The sequence below is a fragment of the Bubalus kerabau genome, chromosome X (genome assembly GCF_029407905.1).
Source record: "Bubalus kerabau isolate K-KA32 ecotype Philippines breed swamp buffalo chromosome X, PCC_UOA_SB_1v2, whole genome shotgun sequence".
Taxonomy (NCBI): Eukaryota; Metazoa; Chordata; class Mammalia; order Artiodactyla; family Bovidae; genus Bubalus; species Bubalus kerabau.
In genome coordinates this window covers 153,301,001-153,324,963 of record NC_073647.1, presented here as the reverse complement: position 1 = coordinate 153,324,963, position 23,963 = coordinate 153,301,001, and the positions used below count along the sequence as shown (strand labels likewise).

Genomic DNA, 23,963 nt, shown 5'->3' with positions numbered 1-23,963 from the left:
ACATTTAGGTTCTTTCAGTTCTGTCAGCTGACTAAGGGGGCTGGCAAGAACCACCTCACCATCTATACGTGTGTTGGGGCGGGGAGGTGAGTGGAAGAGTGTTTCTGGTGGCCCCACTGTGTTCAAGGAAAAACTTCCAAATGCCGGTTAAGAAGAGCTGGACCCACTGATGCCCACAGCACTGCCTGGGATTCCAATTCTTTGCATCCTTCCCAGCATTTGATATTATTCACCTTTTTAAGTTTTGCCAACCTGCAGATGTTAAATGAAGAGCTCCTTTTTAAAATTGCATTGTCTGACTGTTACGTGCTGTGTGTTTAGTCGTGTCTGACTCTTTGCTACTCCATGGACTGTCACCCGCCAGGATCCTCTGTCCATGGGAATCTCCAGGCAAGAAATCTGGAGTGGGTTGCCATGCCTTCCTCCAGGGGATCTTCCCAATTCAGGGATTGAACCCAGGTCCCCTGCATTGCAGGTGGATGCTTTACTGTCTGAGCCACCAGAGAAGCCAAAGAGTACTGGAGTGGATAGCCTATCCCTTCTCCAGAGCATCCTGCCAACCTAGGAATTGAACTGGGTCTCCTGTTAATAAGGCCCCAAGCATGAGTCATTCGCATCCCAAGCATTCTACAAATTGGGGATTATGTTATTGGCCAGCAGACACCATTTCATTTTGTTCATCTGTGTCTTTGAAAATGGCATGTGTTGGGAGACCAGGCTTGACAGTTCCTGCCAGCAGAGGTCACTGTCCCTCAGTGATTCTCCACCAGTGTCATTCTGCACCATCCCCCACCCCTCATCCCCCTGGCAATATCTGGCAGTGACTGGAGACAGGTTTGATTTTCAAAGTAGGTTATGTGCTGTCACCTAGAGGAGAGGTACCAGAGAGTGAGTGAAAGTCACTCAGTCGTGTCCGCCTCCTTGCGACCGCATGGACTGTAGCCTGCCAGGCTCCTCTGCCCATGAAATTCTCCAGGCAGAATACTGGAGTGGGTAGCTGTTCCTTTCTCCAGTGGATCTTTCGAACCCAAGAATCGAACCCAGGTCTCCCGCATTGCAGGCAGATTCTTTACCAACTGAGCCACCAGGATTACCCAGAGGGGAGACACCAGGGTTTCTGCTAAAACCCTATGATGCCGAGCTCTGCACCCCACAGAGAATTGTCTGGCCCAGCAGAGCCAAGGTGGAGAAAACATACTGTGGATAAAATCCTAATATTTGAATCTTTGAAAGGAAGACAATGACAATCCTCATAGTAATAATGAAACTATTTTTATTATTATGTAAAAGAACAACCTTTAACCTCTATAAAGGCGATAGAGGGGAAAGCTCACCTTCCTGAGAAGGGTCTTCTTGGGGGAAAAGGCAGCAAGGAGTGAAGGCTTGGGAATTAGCGGTGCACCCTCAGTGTGGGCTCTGCAGGGTGGAGGGGTGGCTTGGGGGCTGGGCTGATGCGCTGGCTGGGGTGGAGGGAGGTGGCTTGGCTGTATATGTGACTCAGGCAGGGGTAGGGCAGGGCTCAGCTGGGTAAAAAGAACTGTGGGTGGGAGTTTCATGGGGATGTGGTGTCCAGGCCCTGGCTCTCTGGACACGAGGGGGCACATCAGGGGGCAGGAGGCCCAGGACAGAGTGCTGGTCTGCTCCCATCTCTGCAGGGAGGCTCTGTGACTCTGCCCTGGGGGTTGGGGGTGGCGGATGGGGGGAGTAGGGGCATGGGGGGTGCTGGGCTTGGAGCAAGGTAGGCTGCAGACAGGGAAGGCTCAGGCAGGGCCTGAAGTCTGGTTCTCAGACGCTGTTGCACCCGCAGCAGAAGCTGGTTCTCAGAGGCCCCGGCTTGGGCACAAAGGCAGGGACCACTCCGTTCCTACACACGGGCTGGAAGGCCGACAGCCTGGGCTCCGGGCTCTGCCTCCTTCTCTTGGTCTCAGAACAGTCAAAAACAAGCAAGGTTCGTCGAAGCTCCTTTTTCTTTCTGGCATCGAGGGAGTGGTCTCAGTCCGGTCTCATTGGCACAGAGGTCCGGTTGCTCCAGGCTGGGCAGACACCGGGCTGGGCAGACACGTGTAGACGTTGCCCGAGCGCTCAGGGACGGTGATCTGGATGGTCACCTTCCGTCTGCTGCGGCGGTGGCGGCGTTTCCGCGAGCGGGTCTTCCTGGAAGTCTTGCGATGGCGGCAAAAGCGCAGCCCCATGAAGTGGTGGAGGAGCAGCCAGCTGGGAAAGCTCCTCCACGCCTGGGACACCAAGGCCCTGCGGGTCGGACTACGGTATAAGGCGGGCGAGTGGTCCCGGAGCCGCCTGCCGCGGTCCCGGAGCGCGCGACGGACCAACAGGACTTGGCCTGGGCCCCGGCCAGGCGGGACGCGGGTGGCCCAGGGCCGTGGGAACCCGGGCTGCGCGTCCTTGTCTGTGCCCAGCCACCAGCCCAGGTACCTGCTCAGGAAGCTGCCCATGCTGGCTGGGCGGCGGGGTCGGATCTTTGAGCTGCTTTGGCTTCTGGACGTCCGAGGTCAGCAGACGTGAAGCACAAGAGGCTCAGGCAACCGTTAGCATCAGTCTACAGGCTTGCGCTTGTGGCCTCGGGGTCCTCTAGGCTCGGGGTCCTGCGCACACTAGGACTGTGCCCCCGGACGCAGGACCTCAGTGGCTGCCCCTGCCCTCTGAGCAGAGTGGTTCCTCCAAGCTTCCGCTGCAGGCTCTGGATCTTGGCTCTGGGCAGATCAGCCTAGGAGTGCCTGAAATCCTTGTGCTTTATATTTGAAGGGCAAAAATGAAACAGTGTACAAGTTTTTGTATTCTTGTCTTTTGAAGTAAAACAGTGACTGAAAAGATGATGACTGGGCAATGTGAAGATATAGAAACAAAGAATAGCTTTTGGGCTAGGGAACTGGTAACAGTTTAGACTGTAATTTGGCTACGTAGCAGAATCACTTGACTCCCAGTTCCCTGAAAGATACAGATAAAGGCCTGAAACACATTGGTAAGTTGTTTTTATAGAAGGGTGACCCCCCACCCCTCAAGGCTTCCTAGGTGTCTCAGTGGTAAAAACAAAAGAACAAACAAAACAAAAAAAACCTCTGCCTGCCAGTGTAGGAGATGCAGGAAATTCAGGTTCGATCCCTGCATTGGGAAGGTCCCCTGCAGAAGGGAATGGCAAACCACTCCAGTATTCTTGCCTGGGAAATCCCATGGACAGAGGAGCCTGGTGGGGTGCGTTCCATGGGATCCCAGAATCAGACATGACTGAATGACTGAGCTGGCAAGAGCACAACTCCCTCCAGTTGAAGAAAACTGCTGATCACAAGAACGTAGATCCTAGACTGGTTGAAACTTGAAAATTTATGATGCTTGAAACTTCACCTTGATGCCACCAATCCAAGAACTGTTCACGAGGTGATCATACCCTGCTCCTTGAAAACTATAAAACTCCTCACTACTCTGTCCAGAGTGGGTCACACAATCTTTAGGGCATTAGCCCACTGTGGCCCCCTCTGCCTGGCAAAGCAGTAAAAGCTACTCTTCTATACTTCACCCAAAACTCTCTTTTGTTTCTGTTCGGCACTGTTGAACAGAGACCAAGTTGAGCAGCAAACACATAATCTGTACCAGGTCTTGAAAACTACAGAAAATTAACAGAAGGGCATTCTCTTTCAGTATGTACAAAAGAACACAATGCACTTGAATGCTCCTTTAAGGGAAAAGAGTGAATTTCCTTGTATCCATAGAGGCTGTGTGTTTCTTCTAGAATGGTTGCTAATGTCACTTTGGGAAATTTTATTCTTAAGAACTGGAGAAAGTTCTTAAGAACTTGGTTGGTTTAGTGTGGACTCTCCTGTAATTTTCTGACAATGTTGGTTTAGTGTGGACTCTCCTGTAATTTTCTACCTTCATGGATTTCATGCATTCATATATTGTCTCCAAACACTAATGCCATTTCTTTCTTGTGAAAGAAGAAATGATCCAGGTATACAGGGTAGAGTGAGGCACATTTCCAGTTTACACTTGGAAGCTGATACCTACAAAAACAGTGTTCAAAGCCTCTTGCAAACATTAGAGCCCCTCTGTCCAAAAATCTGTTATTTGGCCGACCTCAGTACTGGGGTAAGAGATGGGCAGAGACAGTGGCCAACAGAGGCAGCAAGTAGTGGATCAACAGATTTGTCTGGTTCTGAGAGGTGGAAGGCTGAATGAGGAGGACACTAGAAAGATCTTGATGAGGAAACAGAAAAGACTTCAGTATTAGGGAGGCCAGGCCAAGTGTCGAGGAAACGGATGCTGTCAGCTAACAGGTGATGGAGGTTGCAGTTCCTGCCGCCTTCCACTGAGTCATTCCTTTTGATTTTGGGGTTTGTTTTACTCTTGGTAATTTCCTATTTAAGAATGATCCCCAAGCCTATGATTTTGAAATAAAGGAAATTTCCTATATTATTTTATTGTTAATTGAGACATGTCTTCATAATAGTAGAAATGAGTTAGTGAATTCATAGCTAAGATACCTCTTAAGATGGTCATAACGCCGAAGTGGAATTACAATGCAATTTGGTATTTTTTGCTTATAATGTATATTTTTTCTTCTCATCATCTGCAGAATTTCCCATGTCCTGCTTTGCAATGTAACCCAGCGGGTGTCGTTCTGGTTTGTAGTTACCGATCCTTCAAGAAATCACACCCTTCCTGCTGTTGAGGTACAGTCAGCCATCAGGTAATCACTGCTAAGTATGCCTTCTCCTGGTAAATCAACTTGTTGATTAATTCAGCTGTTTTCATAGATTTTGTAGACTTCTCTCCGCTTCACAATGATTTGTTTATTAAGGTGTCAGTGATTTTGCTGTGGTGGGCCAGAGGCCACCAGCATGGAGTGGGCAGAGGTTCGGGATGCCAGTTAGCATCTTCCAGTGCCCAGGACAGCACTTGCCAGCAAAGAACTGTTCAACCCCAAGTGTCGGCCGTGCTGTGGTTGAGAAGCTCTGCTTTAAACATTAGCTAAGAAGGTTTCATTCTGTCTTCTTTTGGCAAAAACACCCTATAAGGCACTATTGAGTGACGGTTCATCACATGCATTCTTGAGCCTGAATGCTCGGGTTTTGAATAGTCGTTTTGCCTCTTGATAGCTATTAGAATACAGACAAGTTACTTCCCCTCTTTTTGCTTTCCTCTTATCATCTATAAAACAGAAATAATTATGGTACTCTCCTCTGGGAGTTGCTGAGTAGATTAAATGCAAAACGTCTTGAGGGGCAAGTCATACCTTTGACTTTTATTTAGAAGTCAAGAAAAATATTCACATTTCTTGGGTTTCTAAGGACTTACCTTCTTGAGTTAATGTACAGTCCTTACCTTAAAGCATACTTTTTGGGGTAAAAAAAGGTAAAATCTGGAGTCTTATATAAATGAAAACTAAATGCTATCAAAGAATTTGGGCTTTCCTGGTGGCTCAGGTGGTAAAGAATCCACCTACAATGTGGGAGACCTGGTTTGATCCCTGGGTTGGGAAGATCCCATGAAGAAGGCAACGGCTACCCATTCCAGTACTCTGGCCTGGAGAATTCCATGGACTATATACTCATGGGGTGGGAAAGAGTCAGACACTACTGAGTGACTTTCACTTTCACTTTCACTTTCTTCAAAGATTTTCTCTTATAAGTTAATGAGGGAACTAGTAAGATGTTAAACCATTTTAATGGAGACTTCAAGGCAGCATGCAAATATAGGAATTGAAGATTTGTGGTGTTTATTTATTAAAAGATACGCCAGTCTATCTGTTGGCAGTGCTCCACCAGACACAATTCACCTGATTTTCTGTGGACAAGAATCATTTACATTATATTAGTTTTCTCAAACTTACAAATCTGAAAAATAATTCAAAGACAGTAAAAGGTGGAAAGTGTTCAGAAGGGTAGACTGGCCAGACACTCAGTCATATTTTTCACCCATTTGAATTTTTACCCATTTTTTTCTGACAGTTCCCCTCCTCCTCTCCTTGGGATTAGAATAAACTTTCAAAAGTGAAATATATTTCTTTCTGCACAGAAGCAGAGGATACAGTTTTTTATTTCAATTAGTGTGCAATTTATGTGTGTCAAAACTTCAGATCCCACACATGATTGGTGTTGGGCAAATTGATTTAGAAATCAAGAAAGATGTACACATTTCTTGGGTTTCTAAGGATTTACCTTCTTGAGTTAATGTACAGTCCTTAGCTTTAAAAAGTACTTTTTAGGGAAAGAAGGGTAAAATCTTGACTCTCATATAAATGAAAAATAAATACTATCAAAGACTTTGGGCTTCCCTTGTGGCTCAGCTAGAGAATGAGTTCCCAATATAATCTTGATCCTGAGAAAGAAAGACTGAAACAAAGTTCACTCTCCTTACAAAGGGATTTACAGGTTATTGAAATGCACATTTTTCTCATTATATCTAGTGAAAGAACTCATTTGCTCTTTGTAAAACGTTAGCATTTAGGGTAGTCAGTGTATATTCCAATGCCAAATGTTTTTGTATGAACAACCATCTGTTTCCCTTGCTGAAGTGAAGGCATTGCGGCTCTGTACCAGTGGAAAATGGTTTAAGAAGAAGTTTGAATTAAATTATTTCTGCACTTTTGCCACTAAGACTACTGCTGAGAGCAACTACTTAGGGAGTAAAAATTAGGAATACTGTGTTTTGTGAGAAAAGGGATTTTATTCAAGCCCTGTGATCAGGGAGAACTCCAAGGAAAATGAGGGCACTGTGGTTAAACCAAGGCAATGGCACCCCACTCCAGTACTCTTGCCTGGAAGATCCCATGGACAGAGGAGCCTGGTAGGCTGCAATCCATGGGGTCGCTAAGAGTCGGGCACGACTGAGCGACTTCACTTTGACTTTTCACTTTCATGCATTGGAGAAGGCAATGGCAACCCACTCCAGTGTTCTTGCCTGGAGAATCCCAGGGACAGGGGAGCCTGGTGGGCTGCCGTCTATGGGGTCGCACAGAGTCGGACACGACTGAAGCGACTTAGCAGTGGTTAAACCAGGCTTCAGTTATTGTGAGGAGAAGGAGTGCTTAGGCTGAAGGTGGAGGATGGAGATGAATATGTTCACAACAAAATGTCTGTTTCAAAGGCCCCAGGAGGAAGGACTGTTTAGTGGATGATGGCCAGTAGAGTGGGAATTGATGTCAGGGTATGGATAGGGCTCATGGGGAGTGTATGAAATTAAAGGAAACAATACCAGGAAGGCAGGACAGAGTGAAAAGAAAGGAGATGGTACCTAGAAGGCGGCTAATAGGAATTTCAAGGCTGAAGAATCTATGTCATCGGGCAAAATGATACTAGTTCCACCTAGTGCTTGCTTAATATTTTCAGGTTCACGAGGCATATTCTGATGCATCTTTGGCTTTTAGTATCAACACCAGTCATTTCTGAGTAATTATTACTATCCCTGCTTTATAAATGAGAAAATTGAGGCTCAGGGAGATTAATTGATTTTCCCAGGTCACCATGTGAGAAAAATAGAGTGACGACTTGAGGGCAGGCACAATGCCTTCGCAACCAGTGATCTGCTCCACCCCCCCCTCCCCCCCCATGGAGTATCCACACCTCTCGAATTAGGTGAGGGGATGAAAGATCAGTTCTAAGATGTCTGTTTTTTATCTGTTTTGAGGACCTGGCTTTATTCAAAGCCAATTTTGTCTAGAAAGTATCCATGTTGATTGACGCCTATTGGAGATTTCAGTGGTAGATGGAGATATAGTTTGTATTGAACTAGAACTTCTGACCAGCCTGACTGCTAAGCAAGAAAGTAGACAGAATGAGAACACAGAGCAGCTTTTCATTTTACCATTATCTGTTGGTAGGGGGGCTCGTCATTTTGTGGAAAGTTTTGTGTTATCAAAATTAGGTTACAAAAAAGAAATCGTTCCATCGTTTGATAAAAATTGCATTGAAATTGTCCTGTGCTGCAGATCACCTGGCTAGGATTCTCCTTCACATGAGTAATCATGCCACCCTGTAGATTTTCATTTGCTGAGGGTGGTCTTTCCTGACACCCTGGTACTGGTCTGCAGAGATTCTGAAGCTATTACTCTCGGGTTCAAGATGTGCACTCTCCAGTACAGAACTCAGCAGCCACACGTGGCTCTCAAGACCTCGAAATGTATCTAATCCAAGACTAGATATGCTCTGTCAAGTACACACCGAGTTTCAAGGACTGTGCCCAGAATAAAATGTGAACCAACTTACTATTGATTACATGTTGAAATGATATTTTCTTGGATATATTGGGCAAATATATATTATATTAAAGTCAGTTTTGCCTATTACTATTTTTTTAATGCAGCTCCTAGAAAATTTGACATCACCTAAGGTTCACATATTCTGATTTTCAGTTCTGCTCTAGAGGTTGTTGAAATCAGCTCGTCTAGTGTAAATTCAGAAAAGACCATACAGTATCTCCAAGAAATCAACCTAATTTGCAAATTCCAGCTAGAAATTTAGTTTGGGTCAAATAAGTTTTTGCTACCAACCCCTCCCTGACTGCTACCACCACCCAAAATGCAGTTTTTCCCCAGGGAGCATAACACATTTACCTTCGTGTTTTTCTAAACTTTTGCTCCTAAAGCACCATTTACTTTAGTCATATGGAACTACTTGCAGTTGACGAAACAAATCATACTGTATACCGGGTCTCCAGTTCCTGTGCGGACTACAGGTCTGAAGTGAATACTTTGGGTCCGCAGTATTCCCACTTGTCCCTCAAAGCACAGCTCAAAACTTGTCTTCCTAGGAAACCAGCTCTGACTTCTTACTATGCTGACACCTCTGCTGTATTCCCACTGTGCCCATTTTTACCTCTTTCATAGAACTTTTTGTACGCACTGTGATTGTGGAGGGACTGGTGGGCTGTTGTTCTAGACTGTAAGCTACTGGGGTATTTTTTTATTTTTTTAACCGTTTGTATCTCTAGCACCTAGCAGAGGATTTGGTACTTAGCAGGTTTTCAGCAATTGTTTGTTGAATTGAATGGAAAAAAAGAGAAAAGATCAAACAGATGGATTCGCAGCTCCTCCTGGCTTCATGTTTTCTTTGTGCTCCTGATTTCCTTTTATTCTTATGTTTATCACCCACTTTTTACATATTAGTTTGGGTTTTCAGGCTGTTGGTGTTTATGTAAGCCACCTAAAGAGAGTTCCCTCATTTTAATCTAGATGCTACCTCTCAGGAAATAAAATGTGGTGGGCAGAGCTCAAAACTCAGGACTTCACGTGATTTCTAGAACATTCATGACAATGGAGGGCAGTAGTGCATAGACAAGCACCTATCTGGCAGCCAGCACCGCCGCTTACGAGCAGAAAACCACAGCATGATTGCCCTCATCAGACTGTCTGTTCGACCTGGAGTCTTCTGCTGGGGAGATGCTCTGTTTACAGAGAGGGTGGTAATCCCGGGGACACAGGGCTCTACCTTTGGTTTCTAATGTTTCTTCTCTCTTGTTTGTTTTTAATCATCCTTGTATTTTAGAATGAATAGAAACCGGATCAACAATGCCTTCTTTTTGAATGACCAGACTCTGGAATTTTTAAGAATTCCTTCCACTCTTGCACCACCTACTGACCCATCTGTGCCCATCTGGATTATTATATTTGGTGTGATATTCTGCATCGTCCTTGTGGCAACCATGCTATTGATTTTTTCAGGAATCCGGCAACATAGAAGGTAAGATATTTATAAAGGGAGACACTGAAAGAGCATTTTCCTGTTTCCTCATGACTTGGAAAAATAAAGAGATGATTTTCCCCTACCTGAAGTGAATCCCTTATATTAAAAACTGAAAAAGTGGGCAATTTTCAAAATATCACTTATGCTTTTGTTTTTGGACACTTTTTGGAGTCCAGAGTCCCTTACTTAACTATTACTACTTCTGTTGCCATCTTTCTTTCTTTTCTACACCATGTGAATGTTTCATATCTGCTGCTGCTGCTAAATTGCTTCAGTCATGTCCGACTCTGTGCGACCCCATAGAGGGCAGCCCACCAGGCTCCCCCGTCCCTGGGATTCTCCAGGCAAGAGTACTGGAGTGGGTTGCCATTTCCTTCTCCAATGCAGGAAAGTGAAAAATGAAAGTGAAGTCGCTCAGTCGTGTCCGACTCCTAGCGACCCCATGGACTGTAGCCTACCAGGCTCCTCTGTCCATGGGATTTTCCAGGCAAGAGTACTGGAGTGGGGTGCCTGTACATCCCTCAAAATAAAAAACACATTTCCTTGTATCCAACAGATGTTCAAGAAACATAGAGTTAAATCGTATGAAGATGGCACTTAACCATTTAGGCGGAAAAAACCCCACTTTGAGTTGTTTGTATCCATGTGGTATACACCAACACCATGAGAGCATTTTGTTTGCTGTGTACACTTTGTCTTTCAAAGACACAAAGCCACAATTGCTATACATGGGATAACCTGAAAGAATTGCTGGTAGAATGTCCAGATTATATCAACATCGTCAAGGTACCAGTCTTCTACTGCTGTGCTGGAGGGCCAAGAAAAGTTCATTTACCAATACACTGATGTTCCACCTATATCCCACACAGTGGAAATGATGGAGTTGTACAGCTAGGCTCTCTTTAGCTATGGTAGAGTAGGACTCTCCCGTTTAATTTCCGAGCAATTTTCTCCCTCCCACCTGCTTTCTCTTCCTCCTTTCTCTCTCTTTCTCCCTTCCTTTCTTTGTATGTATTCACTTTCTCCTCTGACCTCTCCTTATTATTTTCTCCCACCTCTCTGTGAGGTTGTTACCTGGGCATTTTGATGGAATTACTGCTCCTTAAATTTAGCCAAATGGAAATTATTTCTTTGTTAATAGTTTTACAGAGGTATAATTTACACACCATAAACGCCATTCATTTTAAGCGTATAATCCAATGATTTTTAGTGAATTTATAGAGTTGTGTAACCATCACCACAATGTAATTTTAGAGGATTTCCATGACCCCAAAAGATCTCTTGGGCTAACTGAATTATTCAAAAATTTTCATACCTTGTATTTTTCTTGCATGTGTGTCTGAAAAGAAAAGTATTTTTTCAGATAATTTAGAAAATATAGAAAAGCAGAAGAAAATAAAAATTCTCTTTATTCCAGAACCTACAGAAATTCATTGCTATTCTGGTATATAGTTAGTCCTTCTGTCTACTTATCTGTCTGTTTATCCGTATCTTAGAAGGGAAGTTACAATTAAGGGATGCTGAGAAGTTGATTAGGGCTAGGGACAGAGCAGCTACATATTAATAATTTTAAAATAGTAGAAATCTCTTTTTATCTTCCTGATTTTAAAGAACTTGCCTGAATTTTTGACTTTTAAATTACCACATTAGATACCTATTTATGTGTAAGGGTAGGAAGCCAAGTAAAGCAATAAATAGGCCATTACATACTGGGATTGCAATGTGGGTTTTACTTTCCGTGTGTGTGTGTGGGGAGGTGAGGATTATGAAGAGGGAAGGGAATACAGTGATTGCTGCCTGAAGGTTTCATGCTGCTGCTGCTGCTGCTGCTAAGTCGCTTCAGTCATGTCCGACTCTGTGCGACCCCATAGACGGCAGCCCACCAGGCTCCCCTGTCCCTGGGATTCTCCAGGCAAGAACACTGGAGTGGGATGCCATTGCCTTCTCCATTCCATATCTAGAGTTGTTTTTAACATCTGGGTAATGATTTTTTACACTGGATATACAGAGCTTAGCAGGTTTCTCCGATAGGCAGAGTTAAACTTTGGTTTTCACCCACCTCCAAATACTAGTTCTTCCACTGTTGTTCTCCTACCCTCCCTGGCCTGCCTCTTCCAATACCTATAGCCACCATCTTGTATCAGATACTTTGTGATGTCTTTACATTCCCTCCCTTCGGACGCTTTTCCCTCGAGCCGTGTGATTTTATATAGACCCATCTTCTTCACAGTGGCCTTTGAATCATCTCCCTGTATCAGGATCACCTGGAACACTTGTTGAACATGTAGGTTCCTTTGCTCTACACAGAGCCACTAAAGTTCATTCTCTGAAGGAGATGCATTGTTTTAATTGAAACTTAGTTGATGTACAATTGAAAGAGATATGTTTTAATGAATATCCAGCTAGTTCACTTTTTTGAGGGCTTCCGATTTAACTACTTACATTTCGATTACCACTCAGGAGTTCATTTAGCTGAATTCTGGGGCACATGCAAGCTTTGCTCACTAATTTATTGATATTACTTCCAGAGAGAGTTTCAGAGTGGTGAAAGAGTTACTAAGGTAGGGAGGAAACAAAGCTTTCACAATGGAAGGAGAAAATACTCTTGTTTACAAGCACCTCTGATTCAGAGGGCAAGTGGAGAGAGTCCTCAGCTCTACTTTGATGCTTCTAAACCTTCCCTTCTGACACCAAGGAAGAGGAATTCTGTGAAGTGGGCATCACAGGGATACACATTGGTTTTCAAAAGTGTTGGTGCCCACACGGGACATGCAGGTTGTGTTTGGCCAAGTTTGTGTTCGAGTAAATGTTTCTGCTGAGATTTTCCACTTTCCATATGGTTCACGCTGGTTATTAGCAGAAGGTAATCATTTTAAATTTGCAGCTTTGCAATTGTTTTTCACAAATGGTCAGTGAAATGCTATGGAATAAATGTGATCTATGTCTAGTCCCTGAATTAAACTTAGGAATAAGATCAAGTTGTAATTGCTTGATTTTCTTGCTCTTGGCATGACATGTAATGCTGAGAGACTTGATCCAAATTATTTTGTTTTCTTTTGCTTTCTAGAATATTGGAAAAATTTTGTTGCGATATTTGCATGCCTGTGTTTAATAGCTTTAAGTTTTATATTAATCCTGAAATGCTAGGATTCCGTGCTTTCTAGCAGTTGTAACTTTCATGAATTCACTTCATCCACTTGTTTTCCAATTTCCTCACTAGTATGCTATGGTATAGCTGGTGGAAGGATGGGCTTTGGAGATGGACTACTTGGATTCAAAGTATTTATTGGCTAGACTCTGCTCTTGGATGTAATGCATTAACTGTATGGCTATCAAGAAGCACAGGCAGTGAGTCAGGGAAGCCAAGCTGAAGAGAACATGGTTTGTGGTGCTGGAGTCAAGTTGGTTAAATGTTTCTTTACTATCTGTGCATAGATAACTTTGCTCGAGGGACAGTGAGGTGTGTTAGAAAGAATTAATTTGTTGGAATCAAAAGTTATTAGAGTAGCATTCTTGAAGGAGTGCCTGGCACACAGCAAGTGCTGAGTAAGTGTTAGCTCTTAGTGTTATTTTATTATCCTGCTATTGCTGGTCTTTCAGTTCATTTGTACTGGGATCAGCTATCTTCCTTCTGAGCAAACTCTCCAGTAATATAATAATTGGGCATGTAGCATCATAATCTGTTGCTTGGGAGAAGTGACCCTGTTGCTACAAGCTTGCCTTCACAAATTTAGTTCATGTTCAAACGAGGAAAACAGATGGAGAAATCTCCTGTGTCAACCTGGAGAGCATCAATAATTAGTAAATAGAGACAGGACAGTCATGATAACCTTCTGAAGAAAAATTGATTTGTTAGGTTTTCCACTTGATATGGAAGAATTTTGCTGGGTTTCTCTTGGGACAAGTATTGCTTCAAAAGTGGGGAGAGGGTGCAGTTTGAAGTGGGAGGAGCTCTGATCTTTGTGATGAAACTTTTGTCTGTTTGTCGAAAAGATAGAAGTTGCCCTCAAAAGCCTTTAGTGTTGAGGAAGACACAGATTTGTTCAAGAATGCAATCGACAGGTTAGATAGTAATGAACATAGTTTGTGTGATAGAACACCTTAAACCTAGAGGCTCAGGAGGGGCCACAGGGTCATCTGAATCACCCTTCTACTTCTACAGAGAAGAGTGCCAGTGTCATCGAAGACATGTGCACCTTTTAAGTTACCTTTGGGAAAATTCTCAGGTGAAGCTTTAACTCTTCTGTTGGCCGTGTCAATAACAGCATTCCACTGATTGTTCAGAACCTCTGGGTGGAAAGTGTGCAGTCACTGTGGCCCAAACTGGGTGAACTCAAATACTAGCTATACCTGTTAGCTGAGCGAGGTTTGTTGCATCATCAAATTTCTCCATCTGTACGAGGGAGGTAATGTCTCACAGGGCTTCCGTGAAGACTGGGTGAGAGAAATGTGTATCAAGTATAATATGTACTAAATAAATAGTAATTATGATCCAAGATGAGCTTAACCCATTTCTGTGATTAAAGAATGCTGGAAAAGATCACTTTTCCATCCAGATATTGCCACAGTAGTGCAGAAGAAGCTTCTCCAATTCATTGGCCTATTGCCTGAGATTTTATTAGTTAACAAACACCTATTTTAAAAAGCCAGAGGCCTTGTTAGGTCAGCTGTTTACTGTAATAGTGGTGAACTGGCTAATCAGCCTTCTCTCTAAAAAACCAATACCCTGATTCGTAGCATTTGCTGATTTCCTATCCACTCTGAAATTTCTGAATATTTAACAGTCTCCTCTTGCAAGCCTGAACCAGCAGGTTTCAGCATGTCATCACAACTGCTGCCTCTTCGGGAAGTAAATTTGAGGAGATTGCTTCCTTTCTCTATTACCATCTAGTTGAGAACAGCAGTTTGTGAGATAAGAGGTTTGTGGAAGGAAAAGAGTTAGAAAAGTGATTTTTTTCTTTTAGAGAACGATTAGGAAGTTGGGCAGGTGGAAAGGCAACTAAGACAAACTGCATATACTTGGCAATGACATCTGTACTAGATCTGTGTCTAGCCCCAGGCTGGAAGTGGGTATTTTAGCTCTTTGGTCAGCTTTATGATAATGGCGATGATGAGGGTGGTGACAGTGATGGGGGATGATGGCGATGGCTTTAATGGTGGGAATGATGTGATAATGGGAATGATGATGAAGTTGATGAGGTGATGTGTGTTTTAGTTGAAAAAACACTGGATCGATACTCTTGGTTTTGGGTCCCAGTCTTAGGCCCTAGCATTTATTGGCTGAGTGCCTTGGTGCAGTCACATACAGAAAATGAGGATAGTATTTTCTTAAATAGTGATGCTGATGGGAAGACAAAATTAGAGAATACACACAAGTGCTTTAGACACTGGGGAATGCTGTATCAGTGTAAAGAAGCATCACCATCAAAAAGGAGTTACAAAGTGCTAATTCTATGCAACCTGGCATTTGGGGCTATAAAAGGAAAGTCACAGACACAGCGCAATTTCAGACTTGTATGTATGTATTAGAATTGATTCATGAATCTTTTATATAAATGGACTGTTGTAATGTTGTTATCTTAGGAAGGGACCTTAAACAATGATCTGTATCCATTTCTCCAGATGCCAAGGCCCAGAGAGGTAAAAATATCTTATTCCATTCCTTTATTGACCATGCGTTCTGTGATAGGAACTCTAGAATGTATTGTGGAAGAGATGTACAGAGATAACATGGGTGGCCCTTGCCTATAAGGAGATGATAATCTTGTAGTTGTAACAAAGCCAGGTCAAGGACTCAGGACACTGAACCCTAGTTAATGTTTACAGTTGACTAGTGAGTGAAGTGAGTGAAATTCACTCAGTCGTGTCCGATTCTTTGCGACCTCATGGACTATACAGTCCATGGAATTCTCCAGGCCAGAATACTGGAGTGAGTACCATTTCCTTTCTCCACGACAGTTGACTGCTGCTGCTGCTGCTGCTGCTAAGTCGCTTCAGTCGTGTCCGACTCTGTGTGACCCCACAGACGGCAGCCCATCAGGCTCCCCCGTCCCTGGGATTCTCCAGGCAAGAACACTGGAGTGGGTTGCCATTTCCTTCTCCAATGCATGAAAGTGAAAAGTCAAAGTGAAGTCACTCAGTCGTGTCTGACTCTTAGCGACCCCATGGACGGCAGCCCACCAGGCTCCTCCGTCCATGGGATTTTCCAGGCAAGAGTACTGGAATGGGGTGCCATTGCCTTCTCCGTGACAGTTGACTAGTCACTAGTAAATTCACTTGATTTCCTTCTGGCTATATTTCTCTTCCCATAAGGTCAATAGTAAAGAAAAGTGCATTTGAGTTTCTATGAAGTTTTTCACTTAAGGGGCTGGGGCTCAGCCAACGTTTTCACATACTGAAACTTCAGTTTCTTATAAAGTCTCAGTCAAATGAATGAACTGTCTTGGAAATAGAAATGTAAATGAACTGAGAAATGTTAGAGCTAATAATTGTTTTACTTTGCTGATCTTAAGTGTACACACTCAATAGGAATCAAATATGTGTTTTGAACAAAGTCTGGGAAGATGAAGTCAGTCCCAGGTCCACTCCTTTCACCAGTCTTGTCCCATCCTGAAAGATAAGTTCTTCTCCATGTTTGAGTCTCAGTTACTTCATTTGAAGAACAGAGATGATAATAAAATCTACATAGTATTACAGTAGGCATTAGATAAGATGATGTATACAAAGCAGTAGTCTGTGTAATAGACACTAATTCTTACTGTTTCTGCTATCACATGGCAGATAAAAAAGAGACCAGTTAGAAAGTAAGGGCATCAGTATTTAAACCAGATGTCCTTGATGCCAAAGCCTACCAGTCTCACTATGCTGCAACGCCCACTAAAATTGTTCCAGCAATTCTGCAGTTTCTCCAGGGCTAATCTACACTGATTAGACAACGGTTGCAATTCCCCAATCATCAACTCTGTCCCGTCTTGAAATCATATTTGTGTGTCTTTTGTTGTTTATCTGGCTGTTCTTGAGCCTTGGCTTTTCAACTTTATCTTCTTTGAAGGGAGACAGAAATACTCTTTCTGGTTTTAGCTGCCACTAGTTTATCTTGTGGAGAAGGCAATGGCACCCCACTCCAGTACTCTCGCCTGGAAAATCCCATGGCCTGAGGAGCCTAGTAGGCTGCAGTCCATGGGGTTGCAAAGAGTCGGACACGACTGAGTGACTTCACTTTCGCTTTTCACTTTCATGCATTGGAGAAGGAAATGGCAACCCACTCCAGTATTCTTGCCTGGAGAATCCCAGGGACAGGGGAGCCTGGTGGGCTGCCATCTATGGGGTCGCAGAGTTGGACACGACTGACGCGACTTAGCAGCAGCAGTTTATCTTGAGCAAACTCTGTTCCTCAACACCCCCTTGCCACGTGGGCCACCCAATACAAGCAGACCTCCTTTTCTTGTGCTTCACTTTATTGTGTGTTTTTTACAAATTGAGGTTTTATGGGAGTTTTTTACAGATTGAAGTTTTATGGCAGCCCGCATCAAGCAAGTCTATCAGCACCATTTTTCCAACAGCATTTGTTCACTTTGTGTCTCTGTGTCACATTTGGTAATTCTTGCAATGTGTCAGTCATTTTCATTATTTTTTTATTTGTTATGGTGATCTGTGATCAGTGATCTTTGATGTTACTGTTGGAATTTGGGGTGTGAGCTCCATAGACCATGCCCATATAAGATGACAAACTTAATGGTGAATATTGTGTGTTCTGACTGCTCCACCAACCAGCTTTTACCCATCTCTCTCCCTCTCCTCAGGCCTATTTCCTGAGACAAGACTATTGACATCAGGCTAATTAATAACCCTACAGTGGCTTCTAAGTGTTCAAGTGAAAGAAAGAGTCATGTATCTCACTTTAAATCAAAAGCTAGAAATGATTGAGCTTAGTGAGGAAAGCATGTTGAAAGCTGAGACAGGCTGAAAGCTAGGCCTCTTACACCAGTTAGGCAAGTTGTGAATGTGAGGGAAAAGTTCTTGAAGGAAATAAAAAGTGCTAATTCAGTGAATACACAAGTGATAAGAAAGTGAAACAGCTTTATTGCTGATGTGGAGAAAGTTTCAGTGGTCTGGATAGAATATCAAACCACCCACAGCATTCCCTTAAACCAAAGCCTAATCCAAGCAAGGCCCTGATTCTAATTTGTGGAGGCTGAGAGAGGTGAGGAAGCTACAGAAGGAAGGTCTGAAATTAGCAGAGGTTGGTTCATGAGGTTTGAGGACAGAAGCCGTATGTGTGACATAAAAGTGCAAAGTGAAGGAGCAAATGCTGATGTAGAAGCTATAGCAAGTTCTCCAGAAGACCTAAGGTAATTAATGATGGTGGCTATGCTAAACAACAGATTTATTAGTGTAGATGCAACAGCCTTTTATTGGAAGAACATGCCACCCAGGACTTCCATAGCTAGAGAGGAGTGAGTCCCTGCCTTCAAAGTTTCAGAGCACAGACTGACTTTCTTGTTAGTAGCTAATTAACTGGTGACAAAGTTAAAGCCAGTGCTCATTTATCATTCTGAAAATTCCAAGGCCCTTAGAACAAAGCCTGCATAATAGCACATCTTTTTACAGCATGGTTCACTGGATGTTTTTTTAAGCCTAGAGGCCTACTGCTCAGGAAAAGATTCCTTTCAAAATATTACTGCCCATTGACAATGCACCTGGTCACCCAAGAGATCTGATGGAGATATATAACAAGATCAGTGTTGCTAACAAAGCATCCATTCTGCAGCCCATGGATCAAGGAGTAATTTAGACTTTCAAGTCGTATTATTTAAGAAATACACTTCATCAGGCTAGAGCTGCCATAGTGATTGCTCTGGTGGATCTGGGCATAGTCATTCAAAACCTTCTGGGAAGGAGTCACCATTTAGATGCCATTAAGAACATTCATGATTCATAGGAAGAAGTCCAAATATCAACATTCACAGGAATTTGGAAGAAGTTGATTCCAATCATTAGGGATAACTTTGAGAGGTTCTTTGCTTAAGTGGAGGAAGCAGCTGCAGATGTGGTAGAAAAAGCAAGAGAACTAGAATCAAAAGGTGACAAAGGAGGCTTTGAAGAACTGCCTCACCATTTGTGTGTGTTTCTGGTGGCCCTAGTATGTTCAAGGAAACACTTCCAAATGCTGCTTTAGAAGGGCTGGACCCACTGATACTCACAACACTGTCTTGGATTCCAATTCTATGCATCCTTCCCAACAAAGACCCTCCAACAATCCATGGTTTTCTGCTAGTGAGCTAGAGGTACTTATAAATGAGTCACTCACATGCTTTTACTGGTAAATCAACATGTTGATTAATTAAATCCAATTTCTTAGACTTAGGTTTCTTTCAGGCACCGAGAGGTAAAGGATTTCATTGGTCAGTTAATATTGGAGATGAGCATATATCAGTGGTGCTCAACCAGGGTTGAGTTTGCAGTGGACATTAAAGAAAGCCTGCAGACATTTTTGGTTGTCAGTACTTGGGGCTATTACTGGCATCCAGTGAGTAGAGGCCAGGGATGCTGCTAAACATCTTACAGCGCACAGCCTCCCATAATGTTACTGTTGGTATATTTATTGGGACCACATAAAATTAATGGAAAGCAATTTATCAAGAATAAGCATTTAAGGAGAAGTGACATCAAAGGCGTCTTTATGATGTCTTCCTATTCAATAAAATGGTATGGATTGTATTAGTTCAAGTTTTTTTGTGTGCCTTAGGAATGTTTTACAGTTGTTTTGGTTAACATTTTATGTTAAAATCATTGCAAGGTATTTTAGTTTTTTAGTTTGCATTGTAAGTAGGGTTCTTTCTTCCATTATGTCTTCTGTGATTTTATATGTCGAAGGAATTGACTTCTATAAATTAATATGGCACTCCACTAATTTTTTTGTAATTTCCTTTATATTTTTTGATCTAATTTTATTGGCTACTACCAGAATTTAATTCAATTTAATATTTAGTATGCTAATAATAGTGTCGTTAGTAGATATCCTTTCCACATTAGGCATACTATTTACTTTTGAGCTGATATTAATCTACTTTATTAGGTTAGGGAGTTCTTTCATTTCTGTTTTATTTTTAAAACAATAGATGGTGATTTTGTTGAATGTGTTCTTGTAATCTCCAAATACATGTCCAAACTGAGACAAGGTGTTAGCATATTTTTTTTTAAATGTATAAGCATTATGGCACCCCACTCCAGTACTCTTGCCTGGAAAATCCCATGGACGGAGGAGCCTGGTAGGCTGCAGTCCATGGGGTCGCTAAGAGTCAGACACGACTGAGCGACTTCACTTTCACTTTTCACTTTCATGCATTGGAGAAGGAAATGGCAACCCACTCCAATCTTCTTGCCTGGAGAATCCCAGGGATGGGGGAGCCTGGTGGGCTGCAGTCTATGGGGTCGCACAGAGTTGGACACGACTGAAGCAACTTAGCAGCAGAAGCATTATAAGATGTTAAAAAGTGATGTCAAAGTTTGAGCCCAGCCTTGTGTTAAAGGGGCAGACTAGAATTTCTTAATATAGAAATGTAAGAACATACCTGTTCATGATCTACCTCTTATGGCCTGCTTCCAGGTGACAGATTCTGAGAGTGGCAGGTTAGTCAGGGACCCTGAATAGGTCCCGTAATCCAGGCAGGTGAGCATCAGGCAGGAAGAATCAAATAATCCACAAGGGCATGTCTTTGTGGTGAAAACCACTCAGGAACTGGATGATGAGGTGATGGTACCAGGGGAATCTGGGGAACCAGCAGTGGTCCAGAGAAGCTCCAGTTACCTCCGGACACCTTAGGACAGCATCATGCCCATGCTTTGCTCCTGTAATTAACTACATATCTTTCTTTTTAAAGTTTAGATATAACTGACTTTTTTAAAAAAAATTGAGACATAACTGACACTTGTATAGTCCTCAGTGGGAGGCGTTATGTGGTAGCTGGTGCATAAATAAGGCCTCTCTTTTTCAAGAGAAACTAATGGAATTCTCATTTCTAAAATGCAATGTAAATTAATCTTTGGGGTGGACAGAGGTATCCACCCTGAAAGATGTGGGCAATTGTTCTGTAAAGCTGGACAAACCAAGTGTCTATCAAACTTTTCTCTGCTCCCCGCCGGTGGGAGGGTAGCTAGACTCCAGAAGGCTGCCCTGAGGGTTTGCACAAGGACTGAGAAGGAGCAGGGGTTGGGGCCAAGAAGGGGACTCATTATGCTTCTGAGTCCCTGAGTGCTCAGTGGCATGGCAGCCAAAGCAGAGCCATCCGTGCCCACTGACAGGATCACTTCTGTCCCCTGCAGAGTGTCCCAGGGCCAGGGGCTCTCTCAACAGGAGCATCATAAATGGCAAGTTGTCTTAAGGGGCAACTTTCAAAGAGAACTTCAGTTACACTGTGGTGAGTTACATTTCCCAATTCAAAGTGTGCTGTTATTGTCTCCACTCAGAGATTGAAACATAAAGTATATCTCAAGTGATTTAGAGGGGAAAAATTACCTTGTGCTTAATTGATGGCAAAATACTCAGTTTCTGTAGCTCTTTATGATGTTTGCCTAACTAAAGAACAATGAATGAGAAAATATTAAAAACAACTGACATCTCACTCTAGAATTGTAACAGAATGTAAATTAAAATCAGATTGGTGATTACCTAAAAGCAATCCACAGTACTGGAACTGCAATTAAATTGATAATTTCTTTATTTTTTTACATTTTATATTATTTTTTTAAACTTTTTATTTTGTACTGGAGTATAGCCAGTTAACAATGTTGTGAGAGTTTCAGGTGCACATCAAAGGGACTCAGCCATACAATTCAGAATGTTATAAACATCACTGAATGAAAGTAGACAAAACAAATGAGCAGGCTGTTTGTTGATAGGCTGGAACCCATCGTCTGGGAAAAGGAAAAGGTGTCCTTTTACTCCTTCAGCTTCCTTCTCGGGGTCTCACTGGTGCTTGGCACACAGGGGCTCTGGAGGCGGAAGCTCTCAGGGCAAACCAGAGCATAGTAAGGTGCAGCTTTCAGTTCAGGCCCCTGAGTCCTGAGAAGCCTTAGTGCAATAACCATGTTTTCCAGTTTCTATATTTTATGCTTTGATAGCTGAGGTCTTGCTAATGCTAGAGGGATCGCCTCTCCCAGAGTTAGTCAATTGCTAGAGAGAACAACAGGGAGCATACCTTTCATATGCAAACCAGCCAATCAGACCCGAACTACTTCCTTTTTGGGGTTCTTACACTGTAAGTCACTATTCCTTTGCCCTAATAACCACAGGGCCACATACCAGACAACTAGGGAAAGCCTCTATGCCCAGAGCCTGCTGAAATTATCCAAAGTGGCCAATCCTAAGCCTGCTTATGTTGTCTTACCCATTCCTTTCCATGGAAACCACAACAGAGGTTCTGTCCATGTATTCCCCTGCTCTCTCTGCCTCCTGACCACCCCTGGAGATTCCCCATGTGTCCCCACATGGCATGCCATGTCTCTTCTTTTCAGGTATTTGTGAGTATAATAAAATTCTTCCTCCATGATAGCCATTTCCATGTCTGTGTGTTTTACCATACCTGATTAAAATAAAACCTGGGTACCCTTTAAACACTCAGTATCCACAGTGGACTGAGGCAGGGAGCTTGCAGGAGGCCTGCACCTGTGGAACCTGTAGGAGCTCAGAGATCCTGTGTAGAGTATGGTCCGTAGAGCTCCAATCCACTTCTCCAGTTGCTGAGTGACCTGGCAGGAAAGCACTTAACTTCACTGAGCTTTACTTTCTTCATCTAAAACATGGAGATGAGGGTCTGCCAGAGAGCCTTCTATGGGAGATAAACGAAGCACTCAGCAACTGTCGTAAATGTTAGTTCCCTTCCTGATCATTTCTCATAGTTGTTTGCCTTTATCTTTTTACTCCATTTAAAATATATTCTTAACAAATTTAACATTTTAACTGGTATTATCTCCTTTTATCCTTTTATACCAGTGCTTAAAAATAGAAATATAATGCAAACCACAGAGGTAATTTTCAAGTTTCTAGAAGTCGTACTAAAAAAGTTAAAAAAGAAACAAAACACAGGTGAACTTAATTTTAATACATATAGCACATGTGAATTTGTATGCTAAATTTTTATCAGAAATACTTGATTTGTATATTTTACACTTGAGTTGTATATTTTACACTTGAAAATGTATATAGCATACCCAAGCTGTTCCAGACATTTTAAACTTTTCCAATAACTGAATTGTCAGTTCCTAAATTTAAATGACAATTGATTAAAATAAAATTTAAAATTCATTTCCTCACTTACAGTAGCCACATTTTAAGTGCTCAACAGCCATACATGACCTGTGGCTACCATATTGGACAGCCTAGTTTTATACCATTTGAAATATATTCTTAACAATCTTTTAACCATTGTTTATCATACCAATGTATTGATCCCCATATTCTTAAAGTAAATAACAATATTCTAATGTTTTATCTTTTCATTCTAGAATGCAACACATCATTTAAACTTGGTAAGATTTTTTTACCTTTAAAAATATTCCTACCATAGCCAAACCATCTTCTTCCAGTTGCTGCACCCTCAAACCTTTCAAATTGGATTGCATTCTGATGTGCCAAGTGCAGCTGAAACACCATTAAACGAATTAGTGCCTGATCATATAGGATCACTCCAAAATAAGTTGGTAGCCTTATTCAGCCTATACTATTTAAACATGTTTCCTCACCTAAAATAAAGCCACTGGTAAAAACATGACAATATGATGCAAAATGAGATAGAAACAAAGAATAGGAAGAAACTTATGCAATTAATGGAGCAGCAATTAATATTACTTTGAATAAAGGATTTATCTGGGGAGAAACATTTTAAAAATTTTATAGTAAAATGAGTAACATTTCAGTGAGGGATCAATATTTATTCATTCTCATCTTGATCTGCAGGAAATACTAAAATCCAAAACTCATTTGCATCAAAAGGAGAGAAGATGCTTGTCTTGAGACAAACAGATTCTTCCTATGGGAATCAGACAGGAATTGAAGACACATTCCTTTTTTGAGGCATAACCAGTTGAAATGTGTTTCTATTTTTAATGTAACATTTAAAATTAAATTAGCAGAAAAGTTGTAAGAAGAAATTTTATTTTCTTACATGCTCCCGATTTTTCCCTACAAATTATCCGTTGTCCATCATTCATGAACTTTCTGGCATTGCCACCCCAGAGACTCCCAAGTGAGACACCACAAGATCACGG

General features: G+C 42.4%; 1 protein-coding gene across 1 annotated transcript; it reads left to right on the top strand.

Annotated features, from left to right (window-relative positions):
* Window positions 1–4,108: 4,108 nt before the first annotated feature.
* On the top strand, window positions 4,109–21,206 carry LOC129640237 (collectrin-like). The gene is made up of 4 exons (XM_055565444.1): window positions 4,109–4,236; window positions 4,589–4,702; window positions 9,498–9,692; window positions 21,021–21,206. The coding sequence occupies exons 1-4, from the start codon at window positions 4,109–4,111 to the stop codon at window positions 21,169–21,171; spliced, it is 588 nt and encodes a 195-aa protein (XP_055421419.1). The 3' UTR covers window positions 21,172–21,206.
* Window positions 21,207–23,963: the final 2,757 nt, after the last annotated feature.

Coding starts and splice junctions, on each gene's coding strand:
- LOC129640237 (XM_055565444.1), top strand. CDS start 4,109: ATGGGCAGAGACAGTGGCCAACAGAGGCAGCAAGTAGTGGATCAACAG. Junction 4,237..4,588: donor AGGAAACAGAAAAGACTTCA/GTATTAGGGAGG, acceptor CATCATCTGCAG/AATTTCCCATGTCCTGCTTT. Junction 9,693..21,020: donor GGAATCCGGCAACATAGAAG/GTAAGATATTTA, acceptor TGTCCCCTGCAG/AGTGTCCCAGGGCCAGGGGC.